This window comes from Carica papaya, chromosome 2, assembly GCF_054855325.1.
Source record: "Carica papaya isolate Zhongbai chromosome 2, ASM5485532v1, whole genome shotgun sequence".
Lineage (NCBI taxonomy): Eukaryota > Viridiplantae > Streptophyta > Magnoliopsida > Brassicales > Caricaceae > Carica > Carica papaya.
Genome location: NC_142310.1, coordinates 9,843,399 through 9,856,845, shown reverse-complemented (window position 1 = coordinate 9,856,845; position 13,447 = coordinate 9,843,399). Strand labels below are relative to the sequence as shown.

At 43.6% G+C, this 13,447-nt stretch overlaps 2 protein-coding genes across 2 annotated transcripts; one reads left to right on the top strand and one right to left on the bottom strand.

The window, feature by feature from the left end:
• Window positions 1-3,881: 3,881 nt before the first annotated feature.
• Window positions 3,882-9,588, top strand: LOC148268749 (uncharacterized). The gene is made up of 2 exons (XM_088213237.1): window positions 3,882-4,446; window positions 9,433-9,588. Exons 1-2 carry the CDS (start codon window positions 3,882-3,884, stop codon window positions 9,489-9,491), a joined length of 624 nt encoding a protein of 207 aa, XP_088069363.1. The 3' UTR covers window positions 9,492-9,588.
• Window positions 9,589-12,298: 2,710 nt separating this feature from the next.
• On the bottom strand, window positions 12,299-13,447 carry NAP (NAC-like, activated by AP3/PI). Its single transcript, XM_022054842.2, has 3 exons — window positions 13,192-13,447; window positions 12,803-13,074; window positions 12,299-12,667 (listed from the first exon to the last, which is right to left on the bottom strand). Exons 1-3 carry the CDS (start codon window positions 13,355-13,357, stop codon window positions 12,320-12,322), a joined length of 786 nt encoding a protein of 261 aa, XP_021910534.2. The 5' UTR covers window positions 13,358-13,447; the 3' UTR covers window positions 12,299-12,319.

The following is a 13,447-nucleotide window of genomic DNA, read 5'->3' as shown; positions in this document are numbered from 1 at the left end:
CAATTACAGCTGTTATGGTACTCTAATCATCTGCTGTGTTCTGATTATTTTGTTCATTTTTCTAAATTCTATAGTTTTGTTTCATATGTTCTTCCTTACCATAATGATAACAACTGAATTTTTCTTTATTGCATCATTTAAGATCCCTACTTTTACTTTTACCCATGCTCTCTATGACAAAGGCAACTGAATTTTTCTTTATTGCATCATTTAAGATCCCTACTTTTACTTTTACCCATATGCTCTCTGTGACAAAGGCATGTGATGTATCAATGCTCATATCTTTCCTTCTGGATACAAAACACCGTTTGGAGCAGAGTTATAAAGAGACACACCAAAGTTTTCCAACTATTTGACAACAAACTCAAAAGTAATAATACTCGCATTTCATCATTTAAGGTTAATTTTATAATATTTAATTAAGTTATCAAATCTTAGAACTCACTTAAGTGTTCTACTACTGACTGTCTATCTCACAGCTTCAGATTCACCAATTTTTTGATAACAAAAACTTTATTTTGAGCATTTTTTCTTTCATACATGTTCTCCAAGTTTTTTCACAAATCCTATGCATTGACTTCTTTACTTATATAGTGATAGATACTAATATCCGCCCACTGTCAAATGGTTCCAACAATTTTTTTGTGCATTTTCGCCCAATCATCTTCTGATTTTTCAATTGGCTTAGTAGTTACTAATTTAATAGGATCACACAGATCTTTGCAATAAAAAAAATTTCCTTCTTCATCTTTTAAATTGAATAATTTGAAATTGTTAGTTTAATCATAGTATTTGCGTATTCATCTATCCTAATTTGCATAATTAATTCCAGATGTAGCACCCGGAAAGGAGGAGGAAAAAAAAAAAAAAAAAAAAAAAAAAAAGGGGGGGGCCACGTCAGCAGCCACGTCAGCAGGCCCGGTCAGCAGTCCCGGCCAACCGGGGCCTGCCACGTGGCAAGATCGCGTCACTCCAAAAGGAGCCACGTTGGCGATCCGCGTGGGTGCGATCCGACGGCCCAGATCAATCGCGCGATCGGACGGTCCAGATTCAAACGCACGGACGGCCCAGATTCAATCAAAAACGAACGGTCCAGATTAAAACGAAATGAACGGCTGTGATCAAAAGGCAAGGGGTTATAAATACAACCCCCACACCAGACCACAAACCCTAGCCGCCAGCCGCTCGCCGGAGAAGACGAACCAGAGGCCGACCGCCGCCACCCGCCGCCACTCGCCGCCGCACCGGGGAAATTTCCGACCGCCGATCGAGGTAAATTTCATACCCCCGACTCGTTTTTCCCCACTGATTCCTCCTATGGCCAAATCGAAGCCGAAATCCCGGCCAAACGGCCGGAATACGCGGCCGAAGCCCAGCGGCGCCGCCGCGCCCCCTCTCGGTTTTTGCCTCCGACGAGGCCCTTCCCGGCCTCCGTTCGATGCAATTTTTATATCACCGTGATCACCATTCTTTTCTCTACAGGTTGACCGAAGCCAAATCACCAAAACACGAACCTCGCCGGAGAGTCGCCGTACCCGAGAGCGCCGCCGCCGGTAAGCTCCGCTTTTCCGTGATTTTTTGGCCCCCCGAGAGCCCTAGGGTTGTTTTCTGACAAGGACCAATGCGAGTGTGGCCGAATTCGGCCAAAAACGGCCGAAAACAGTCAACCCGAGGCGACTCGCCGCCGCCAGCGGCGGTGCCGTCGCCGGAGCACGGCGGAGCCGCCGTGCCGGAGTTGCGATTTGGGTCGAAAGAGGCCCTGGGCCTAATTTGGATTTTTTTTGGAACACGTGCAGGTACTGTTAGTGTGTTTCAGTTCCCCGGGAAAAATTCAGGGAAAATTAGGGACAGCCTGCAGGCGCACTGTGAATCGTATTCGGATCCCGAAAACAAGTAAGGACCCCTCACCCTATTTCCTATCACGGTATTAAAGTTCAAAATGATAAAACGGTATTTCTTGAATTAACGCATGTGTGAAATTGCTTAAGGTAGCTAATGGAGTCCGAGTCTAGTGTGATTGGTGGTTTACTGTTATTTGGCATGTTTACAGCTTTAAATGCAAAATGAGGTTTGATGTGTTTATTTTACAGATTTGTGTGCATTTACTACGTTTTTATTAATCATGGGTTGGATGACTGAAAAACCGATACTGTATGTTGTCTGTTCGGCATGAATTACGATTTGCTTGTTTAAATGTGAATTGATGATGCTTATTGAGGAAAAGGGAAATGAAACATTGTGTAGACTGATAATTGTGTGATGGGGTCAGCCTGACTAGATATCCTGGGAGATGGTGGACGGACCGGGTCCGTAGGGAACCCTACCGGGATTGTGGTCTCACATGCCGGACGGGGCATGGAGGTCTTATGGTTTTGGCGCCCATACCGGACGGGGTATGGGGACGGCCCGTTTCACCCTCATACCGGACGGGGTATTGAGGTTTATGGTTTTGGCGCCCATACCGGACGGGGTATGGGGACGGCCCTGGAAACTGATTATGGATGTTAAAGGTTAACGGGTAGCGGGACCCCTAGGGACCCCCATGGATACTAGTAGGCTGGTAAATGAGAAAAGGATATGTTGTATAATGATTGAATTACAAAAGGCGTGATAAGTGCTATGTTTTACAGCTTATATTATTCCATGATTGTGATAATGTTATTATTTTTCTTATATTGTTTTCATAAATTCCACCGAGGTAAGTGGATGGTAAAGGTTTTCATGTTAATAAACGAGTTTATTGTAAATTATGCTCCATTGGTCTTTTTGTGGTTTTCTACCCACCTTTATCTCCGTGACGGTGAGATATCGTGATGTTCTTACTGGGCTAGTGTAGCTCACTCCTTAATTAACCATTTCAGATCAGGAAGACATGGTTCCCGAGCCCGTTCCGCAGGAGGACGACGAAGGGGATGCCTAGAGACTCTGTAGTCATACGCATAGTTTATTTTCGAGTTTTCTTTCTTAGTTAGTTTAACCTTTTATATTTTAAGTTCGTTTTTTTAGTTTTTTCGTGTAAGGGATGTTAACTGAAATTTTGATCTCGCTTCCGCATTCGATATATTTAAATACTCATTTCTTTTTTAATATTTTCCGGGGCCGTTACAGTTGGTATCAGAGCCGCATTTCCTCGGACCCATCCCTTACACTATAGTCCTTTAAAGAAATACTCACCGATTGGTCGTTACTCAACCATTCCTTGTAAATACAAGTACACAGAAATGAGGAGAGGAAGGCCCCCACTAAACCGAGCGGCCCAAGATAATTCGCTTCGGGAGGATTTGGACAGATTATATGAGATGGTGGAAGCTCTCGTAGCTGCTCAGCGAAGGCAAGAGGAGAGAAGGGAGTTACCCGGACCTCCTCCGCTAGCGCAGGTTGAGCCCCCGTTACAGCAGGCTGATCCCGAGCCACCCCGGCAGGAGCCTGTTCCTCCACAGTACCACCCGGCACCACAGCCACGGTACCAACAGGTACCGCCACAGCACATTCCAGTGCCCCCACCCCATCAGCAGGCGCCACCACAGGGTCCCCCAGTTCACCCTCAGCCGGCCCCAGTCCCTCTACCTCGGGACCCCGCTCCCTCCTTGATCGACCCCGGCTTCATAGAGAGGTACAGGAGACTGAACCCTTCTACTTTTTCAGGGGGATCCTCTTTCGAAGAGGCCCAATACTGGCTGGCGGAGACTGAGAGAGCCTTTGAGACCTTGGGAGTAATTCCTGAGCAGAGGGCTGCCATTGCCTCCCTCATGCTGGTAGGGGAAGCAGTACGCTGGTAGGAGCTCAAGCGGGCCACCCTGCCTGTACCAGTTACTTGGGAGCAGTTCCTAGCGGCTTTCCATGCGGAGTATCTCCCTAAACACATCCAACATTTAAAGGAAATGGAATTTGCTCAGTTGGTCCAGGGTAATATGACAGTGTCGGAGTATGCCCGCAAGTTCCTGGAGCTGGGCCGACATGCCCCGGAGACATTGTTGGATGAGGGCCGAAAGGCCAGGAAATTCCAGTGGGGTCTCCGCCCGGCGATCAGACAGCACTTGTTGGTGATGGAGCTCGAGACATATTCGGCAGTCCTGGCAAAGGCGCAGATCATAGAAAGGAGCTTCGACACCCGCCCTCAGCTAACGGGAAGTTCCCGACCTTCAGCCCCGCTCCGCAGGCCAGCGCCTACCATGCCTGTCCAACCCAGTAAGAGACCCAGGCCTGCCGTTCAGGGCCCTCCTCAGGCTATGGGGGCAGCTCGTGGGAAGACCTGCCAGTACTGCGGCAGGGATCATGGGGACCGACCCTGCTACCGCCTCAACAACACCTGTCGCATATGCGGCAGTGCCCAGCACTATGCGAGGGAGTGCCCTAGGAACCAGAATCAAGGGAGGCCTCCAATCCAGGGCAGAGTTTACAACCTTACCCAGAAGGATGCCGATGCAGACCCGGACGTGGTACATGGTAAACCCAAGAAGGAAGTTTGTATCCAAGAGATTCCAGTAGTCCGAGACTTTCCAGACGTATTTTCGGATGAACTGCCCGGTCTACCAGGGGACAGAGAGGTCGAGTTCACCATAGACTTACAGCCAGGAACCCAACCCATCTTGGTAGCTCCTTACCGAATGAGCCGCATCGAGATGGAAGAGCTAAGGAAACAAATCACTGAGCTACAAAACAGTGGCTTCATTAGACACAGCATTTCCCCATGGGGTGCCGGGGTTACTTTTGCAAAGAAATGAGATGGAACGTTGAGACTGTGTATTGATTATAGAAGGATAAACAAGGTAACAATTAAAAACAAGTACCCTCTCCCCCGGATTGATGACCTTTTCGATCAGTTGCAGGGTGCACAGGTCTTTTCTAAAATAGATCTACGATCAGGTTACCATCAGGTGAAAGTGAGAGCTGAAGACATCCCCAAGACGGCATTCCGAACCAGGTACGGACACTATGAGTTCCTGGTTATGCCGTTTGGGCTAACCAACGCCCCGGCCATCTTTATGGATCTAATGAACAGAATCTTCAGAGAGTTTTTGGATAAATTTGTCATCGTGTTCATCGATGATATCTTAGTCTACTCAAAAAGTAGAGAAGAACATGCTCATCATCTTGCCCAAGTCCTCCAGGTACTCAGGGAAAAGAAGTTGTATGCAAAGTTGAGCAAGTGTGGATTTTGGCTCGAGCAAACCGCCTTCCTAAGACATGTTATATCGAAGGAATGGGTGTCGGTGAACCCCGAAAAGGTTGAAGCGGTACTTGGTTGGGAAAGACTGACAACAGTTAAGGAAATTCGCAGTTTCCTAGGGATGGCGGGTTATTACCGCCGGTTTGTCGAAGGGTTCTCCAGTCTAGCGGCCCCTCTAACCCGACTCACAAAGAAGAATGCAAAGTTTGATTGGAATGAGAACTGCGAAAGGAGTTTTTCCGAATTGAAGAAGCGACTGACTACTGCACCCGTGCTGGCTCTACCGAGTGGATCAGGAGGGTATACAGTCTATAGTGATGCCTCCTATCTGGGCCTGGGTTGTGTCCTGATGCAGCATGGAAAGGTTATAGCATATGGGTCTAGACAGCTAAAGAATCATGAGAAGAACTATCCTACCCATAACTTGGAGCTTGCCGCAATCATACACGCCTTGAAAATCTGGCGCCATTATTTGTATGGAGAGACCTTTCAGATCTACACCGATCATAAGAGCTTGAAGCACATCTTCACTCAGAAGGATCTCAACATGCGTCAGAGAAGGTGGATGGAACTCCTCAAGGACTATGATTATGACATCCTGTACCATCCAGGTAAGGGCAACGTAGTAGCCGATGCCCTCAGTAGGAAGAGTGCAGGCACCCTAGCCCATCTGATGGTTTCGGAATGCAGGTCCATTGGGGCTACGCAGCAGGTTCGACTGCAAGATCTGAAGAGGGCCACATGTTTGAGCCACCTAGCAGTCCAACCCGAGTTAATCCAAAGAATAAAGGAAGCCCAGTCAATCGACCCCGCCCTAGTAAACCGCAAGAAGGATGCAGAACAGGGAGTGAACTCAGAATTTCAGATCTCTGCCGACGGATTGATTCGTTTCAAGGACAGAATGTGTGTCCCAGACGACAATGAATTAAAAAGAGACATCATGACAGAGTCCCATAGTTCAAGGTTCGCCATGCATCCAGAAAGTACAAAAATGTACCAAACTATGCGACCCCGATTCTGGTGGAATGGGATGAAGAGAGATATAGCCGACTTTGTATCTAAGTGCTTGGTATGTCAGCAGGTCAAGACAGAACATCAACGCCCAGGGGGGTTGCTTCAGCCTTTACCGATTCCAGAATGGAGGTGGGAACACATCACCATGGACTTCGTATCGGGACTACCCAAGGCACGATCGGGACACGATGTCATATGGGTAATTGTTGACCGACTCACTAAGTCTTCCCACTTCCTGGCCATCAGAATGACTGATTCGTTGGACAAGTTGGCAAGAATGTATGTCCGGGAAATAGTCAGACTGCATGGGGTCCCAGTAACAGTGGTATCCGACAGGGATCCCAGATTCACTTCTCGGTTTTGGAATAGTTTCCAGCAAGCTATGGGAACAAAGCTGTCCCTCAGTACTGCCTTCCACCCCCAAACCGATGGACAATCAGAGAGGACAATCCGTACGCTAGAGGATATGCTCCGAGCTTGTGTCCTTGACTCCGGAGGCCATTGGGACGACCATCTACCCCTGATAGAGTTTGCCTACAACAACAGTTACCAAGCAAGCATCGGCATGGCCCCATACGAGGCGCTATACGGGCGTTCGTGCAGGTCACCGATTTGTTGGGAGGAAGTGGGCGATAGAAGATTGTTTGGCCCGGATTTAGTGGAAGAAACCACGTCCAAGATAGTTAAGATCAAGAAGAACATCCAGACAGCTCAGAGTAGGCAAAAGAGCTATGCTGATACCCGGAGGAGAGACCTGGCCTTTGAGAAAGGTGACCGTGTGTTTCTTAAAGTCACCCCCTTCAAGGGAATTAGTAGGTTCGGCAGAAGGGGAAAATTAAACCCCAGATACATTGGACCCTTTGAAATCTTAGACAAGATTGGTACCACTGCCTACAGACTTGCACTGCCCCCTGAGCTCTCCCGGGTTCACAATGTGTTTCATGTATCTATGCTGCGCAAGTACAATCCGGACCCTTCTCATGTCGTGGCTCATGAACCGCTTTCACTCCGAGAGGACTTGTCTTATGAAGAAGTACCGGTCAGTATCACGGACCGAGAAAGCAGAATACTCCGTAACCGGGAAATATTATTTGTAAAAGTCTTGTGGCAGAACCACACGCCTAGGGAGGCGACTTAGGAGCTGGAATCAGAATTTAGGGCCCAATATCCTCATCTGTTTGATCAAGAGTAATGAGGCAAATTTGGGGACCAAATTTCTTTATGGGGGGGAGAGTTGTAGCACCCGGAAAGGAGGAAGAAAAAAAAAAAAAAAAAAAAAAAAGGGGGGGGGCCACGTCAGCAGGCCCGGTCAGCAGTCCCGGCCAACCGGGGCCTGCCACGTGGCAAGATCGCGTCACTCCAAAAGGAGCCACGTTGGCGATCCGCGTGGGTGCGATCCGACGGCCCAGATCAATCACGCGATCGGACGGTCCAGATTCAAACGCACGGACGGCCCAGATTCAATCAAAAACGAACGGCCCAGATTAAAACGAAATGAACGGCTGTGATCAAAAGGCAAGGGGTTATAAATAGAACCCCCACACCAGACCACAAACCCTAGCCGCCAGCCGCTCGCCGGAGAAGACGAACCAGAGGCCGACCGCCGCCACCCGCCGCCACTCGCCGCTGCACCGGGGAAATTTCCGACCGCCGATCGAGGTAAATTTCATACCCCGACTCGTTTTTCCCCACTGATTCCTCCTATGGCCAAATCGAAGCCGAAATCCCGGCCAAACGACCGGAATACGCGGCCGAAGCCCAGCGGCGCCGCCGCGCCCCCTCTCGGTTTTTGCCTCCGACGAGGCCCTTCCCGGCCTCCGTTCGATGCAATTTTTATATCACCGTGATCACCATTCTTTTCTCTACAGGTTGACCGAAGCCAAATCACCAAAACACGAACCTCGCCGGAGAGTCGCCGTACCCGAGAGCGCCGCCGCCGGTAAGCTCCGCTTTTCCGTGATTTTTTGGCCCCCCGAGGGCCCTAGGGTTGTTTTCTGACAAGGACCAATGCGAGTGTGGCCGAATTCGGCCAAAAACGGCCGAAAACAGTCAACCCGAGGCGACTCGCCGCCGCCAGCGGCGGTGCCGTCGCCGGAGCACGGCGGAGCCGCCGTGCCGGAGTTGCGATTTGGGCCGAAAGAGGCCCTGGGCCTAATTTGGATTTTTTTTTGGAACACGTGCAGGTACTGTTAGTGTGTTTCAGTTCCCCGGGAAAAATTCAGGGAAAATTAGGGACAGCCTGCAGGCGCACTGTGAATCGTATTCGGATCCCGAAAACAAGTAAGGACCCCTCACCCTATTTCCTATCACGGTATTAAAGTTCAAAATGATAAAACGGTATTTCTTGAATTAACGCATGTGTGAAATTGCTTAAGGTAGCTAATGGAGCCCGAGTCTAGTGTGATTGGTGGTTTACTGTTATTTGGCATGTTTACAGCTTTAAATGCAAAATGAGGTTTGATGTGTTTATTTTACAGATTTGTGTGCATTTACTACGTTTTTATTAATCATGGGTTGGATGACTGAAAAACCGATACTGTATGTTGTCTGTTCGGCATGAATTACGATTTGCTTGTTTAAATGTGAATTGATGATGCTTATTGAGGAAAAGGGAAATGAAACATTGTGTAGACTGATAATTGTGTGATGGGGTCAGCCTGACTAGATATCCTGGGAGATGGTGGACGGACCGGGTCCGTAGGGAACCCTACCGGGATTGTGGTCTCACATGCCGGACGGGGCATGGAGGTCTTATGGTTTTGGCGCCCATACCGGACGGGGTATGGGGACGGCCCGTTTCACCCTCATACCGGACGGGGTATTGAGGTTTATGGTTTTGGCGCCCATACCGGACGGGGTATGGGGACGGCCCTGGAAACTGATTATGGATGTTAAAGGTTAACGGGTAGCGGGACCCCTAGGGACCCCCATGGATACTAGTAGGCTGGTAAATGAGAAAAGGATATGTTGTATAATGATTGAATTACAAAAGGCGTGATAAGTGCTATGTTTTACAGCTTATATTATTCCATGATTGTGATAATGTTATTATTTTTCTTATATTGTTTTCATAAATTCCACCGAGGTAAGTGGATGGTAAAAGTTTTCATGTTAATAAACGAGTTTATTGTAAATTATGCTCCATTGGTCTTTTTGTGGTTTTCTACCCACCTTTATCTCCGTGACGGTGAGATATCGTGATGTTCTTACTGGGCTAGTGTAGCTCACTCCTTAATTAACCATTTCAGATCAGGAAGACATGGTTCCCGAGCCCGTTCCGCAGGAGGACGACGAAGGGGATGCCTAGAGACTCTGTAGTCATACGCATAGTTTATTTTCGAGTTTTCTTTCTTAGTTAGTTTAACCTTTTATATTTTAAGTTCGTTTTTTTGGTTTTTTCGTGTAAGGGATGTTAACTGAAATTTTGATCTCGCTTCCGCATTCGATATATTTAAATACTCATTTCTTTTTTAATATTTTCCGGGGCCGTTACACCAGACCATAGATCAATCAAACTCTGATATTGCTTGTTGGATCCCTAACAGAGATATAATTAATTGTATAAGTTAAAGTAATCTTAAATTAATTCGCATGAACTAATAATAATAATCTCAATTTAAATTAGTGCACAATCGAACAAAAATAATAAGTAGATAATATCACTAAAATTAAGTAGATACAGAATTTTACGTGAAAAATTATTCAGCATAAAAGAAAAAATTATAGATCAAACTCCGAATCAAATTCATTATCAATAAAAATAAGTACAAAATAATCAATAAGAATTAAATCTAAAAAAAAAAAAAAAAATTTTTCTTTGTACAGAAGTTGAAAAAAAAAGAAAAAAAAATAAACAAATTTAAACTTTCCTATTAAAAAAAAAAAAAAAAAAAAGAAGAAATTGCTTATGTCAGCGATGATGTCATTGATGGGTAGAGAGAATGACAACCTTTCTTTTCTCTTTTGGCGGCCACTCTACCACTCTGCCCTACGTATATATATACACACACACACACACACACACACACTTCCTTTCTCTTTTTTCTTCATTCTTTTTCTTTTTCTTCTCTCTCTCTTTCTTCTGCACGACCACTCTTTTTCGAAATTTTTCCTTCTCTTTTTGCTTGATCGTGCAACATACATGTATTAAGCTTTTTTTTTTTCTTTTTTTTTAAATCACTGATTTGTCCTTTTTTTTTTTTAATGGGCTAGATGTTGACAAAAAGTTCATGTTGTTTGAGGCCATTTTTATTTATTTATTAAGTCTATTAATGTTTTAGCCTATGCTACTTATGTTTTAAATTACTCATGAGACAACTTTTTAGACCAAAAAAAAAAAAAAAAAAAAACAAAGAAAGAGAACAAAAGGGGAGAGAAAAAGAGTATTATTGTTAAAAAATTACATCTTTAATTGTTCCGAGGATCAAATGACTATTCGTACTCAATCAAGTTGAAATTTGGTGGATATTTAGATTACTAAATTTATTCATTCTGAACGATAGAGATCGATTTTAGACAGCTAGATATCTGGTATTTGTGATTTAAAGTTTATGATTCATAATATTTTTGAAACAGTAACTAGTTTGGCTTTCCCATATGATCAGATAGTTATTTGTGATTTGATTAGGTTGAAATTTAATGAGTACATTTAGAATAGATTGTTTTCTAATATGGATGATGGATATCATATTTGAATAACCAGAGCTTATCCGGTTTGCATGAGTAGTAGCTATTTTTAATGATATTTCTCTGTTTGCTTATTCATCTTATAGTTGTTGTAAACATTAATTTTTGATAGTAGGACTTTTTTATTTAGACAAAAAGAAATCCTGTAGTTTTTATTTTTCACGTTTAAATTTTTTATATTTTTGTGTGATTGTTTTTATGCATTTTAAAGCAGATTTTATTGATATTTGTTTATTAAATTTTACTTAATTTTAATTCATCATAAATTCATTTAGGTAAGAGATAATTTTTTTGGTATTAATTTTAGGCCAATTTATCTTGATTCCTTCTCATCATATTATTCATATATATGAACAAAATTGGGGACCTTGATCGCCACAGTCTATATTAAGATATCCTCATTATCAAATGACTCATTACATTCGTAATTATATGCTTACCAAATTACCCATTTTTGACATTTTCTATTTTTTTTTTTAAATTTAAAGTTCCTAGGCAAAAACCTTACATGAAGGGTTCCTTGCAAAAGCAAATGAACCAGAGAGGATACAGACGATTGTAATCCAATCCATTCAAAAGTGACCGAGCTCATTTCCCCATGAACGACTCTTGAGGTTTTTGAGGTCCAACTCTAGCTCGGACCTAAACGTGGGAGTAAAATCTAGAATACTGTTTGGGAGTGGATCATGGACGAGGAGGTCTTCCAGAAGAGGAGAAGGGCTCCAAGAGAAGAGGGAGGATCTGTCGATTATTAATTTTGGGCTCGTTTAAATGAGGAGCCGGGTATAGGACTGGATGAGGTGCTATCAGTACTCCAGGCTTGATTTGAGAGCTCTGGGCTAGTAGAGATGAAGAGCCCACGACTACAAAAGTAGGGATAAGATTGGAAGGGTTCAATGTTAACAAGGTAGAGGGCTTAGTGGAGTCAGAAGTTAGGGGAATACAGGGATGCTGACAGGGATCACATGAGAGACACAAGAATGAGAAAGCTGTGGGAAAAAGGAAGCGAATGAGGAAGAGAAATTGGTTAAGGAGTTTGAGGAAGGGAATGATGAGCAAAATATGTAGGGACTAGCATAAGGGAATGAGAGAACGTCAGTACAAGCTAATTGACTGGCCTGTTGTATAATCATTTACAGGTTTTCCAGGGAGGAAACGGTAGTATACAGCCAATGAACCAGAAGACAAAAAGGACCTTCCATGCAGGGAAGGAACAGCCTAGAAGCAATTTTATCTTATAAACTTTTTAATTGACAAAATGGGTTGTTTAGGATATATTTTTATGTGCGTTAGAATCACGATATTTTCATATTTTTTAACCGGATCAAGGAAGTATTTTTTTCCACGGTTAAAAAATTAGCCATAAAAAGGTGTTGCAAATAATTTACAATCTAATATCTTTTTTCCCTAGTCTGATGTCTAAAACTATTAACGAATCCCTGTACTTTGTCATTGAAAAATATCATCGTACAATATTGGATTTGCATACGATACTGCTGGATGGTTAATGAATTCTGAATCCTGATTCAGTTGTCGAAAATTTTCAGAGTGGTAATTTGGCGGGAGTGAATTGACATTTTGAAATTCAAATGTTTGAGTAGCACCAGCATTGTCATTGAGAAAGTGAGAAATTGGAGCCATGATATCCATTTCTGATAGATGTGAGAGTGACGATGTCCATGGAAATTTCAACTGCTCATGGGAGTGTGGTTGTGGCATTTCTTCCACTAATTTATGAGATTCCAAAACTTTTGACAATTTTCTTTTGTAGATCCTACATAGAACCCAATCATCCAGCTGAAACTCACAAAAACAAAAGCATATGCAACCAGTAAGTAAAAATGGAATGTGAAAAAATTATACGTATTTGATTCAAATAACATAATGTTTGACGATCTAACTACGAAAAAAGAGAAAAAAAGAGAAACGCACTCGCATGGATCCCTTGGATTGCTTACGAGACTGATTTAAGCGATATTCATGCATAATCCAATTAGTTTTGATCCCTTTTGGAGGTTTACCCTTGTAGAAGACAAGAGCTTTCTTGACTCCAACATAAGTTGATGAACTATAAATTGCTTTGTCAGTTCCTGTAGCCTTCCAGTAACCGGACACCGTTGCCCTATTGGGTCGCACTCCATTTGGGTACTTACGTTCTCTAGGACTGAAAAAGTACCATTCATTTTCTCCAAACTCAGCTTTATCTGTATATGTATACACACACACACACATATATATATATATATATTTATGTACAGTCAGTTAATATTTTAGTAAAAACGAAATAAAATGAATGAGGAGAGGAATGTTTGGTTACAAACCAGGTAATTGCCATGGATCGAATTTGTAAATATTGAGTTCAGGAATTATTGATGCAGGACATGGTCTTGAGAAGAGTTGATTACGAAGATAATACATGATTAATTCCTCATCTGTTGGATGAAATCTAAATCCAGGAGGAAGATTGGAGTTGGATTTTCCTTCCATTTTTAACAATTATATAATATATATATATATTTTTTTTTTTTAAAAAAAAAATAAGAAATAATAGAAGGTGTAAGAAGAGGATTAAAGTGT

Bases quoted from the DNA above. Each gene is read 5' to 3' on its own strand.
- NAP (XM_022054842.2), bottom strand. From the start codon at position 13,357: ATGGAAGGAAAATCCAACTCCAATCTTCCTCCTGGATTTAGATTTCAT. The intron at 13,075-13,191 runs GTTTGTAACCAA...ATACATATACAG, and splicing joins CGATCCATGGCAATTACCTG to ATAAAGCTGAGTTTGGAGAA. The intron at 12,668-12,802 runs GTGCGTTTCTCT...TGTGAGTTTCAG, and splicing joins AATCCAAGGGATCCATGCGA to CTGGATGATTGGGTTCTATG.
- LOC148268749 (XM_088213237.1), top strand. From the start codon at position 3,882: ATGGAATTTGCTCAGTTGGTCCAGGGTAATATGACAGTGTCGGAGTAT. The intron at 4,447-9,432 runs GTAAACCCAAGA...TAACCATTTCAG, and splicing joins AGACCCGGACGTGGTACATG to ATCAGGAAGACATGGTTCCC.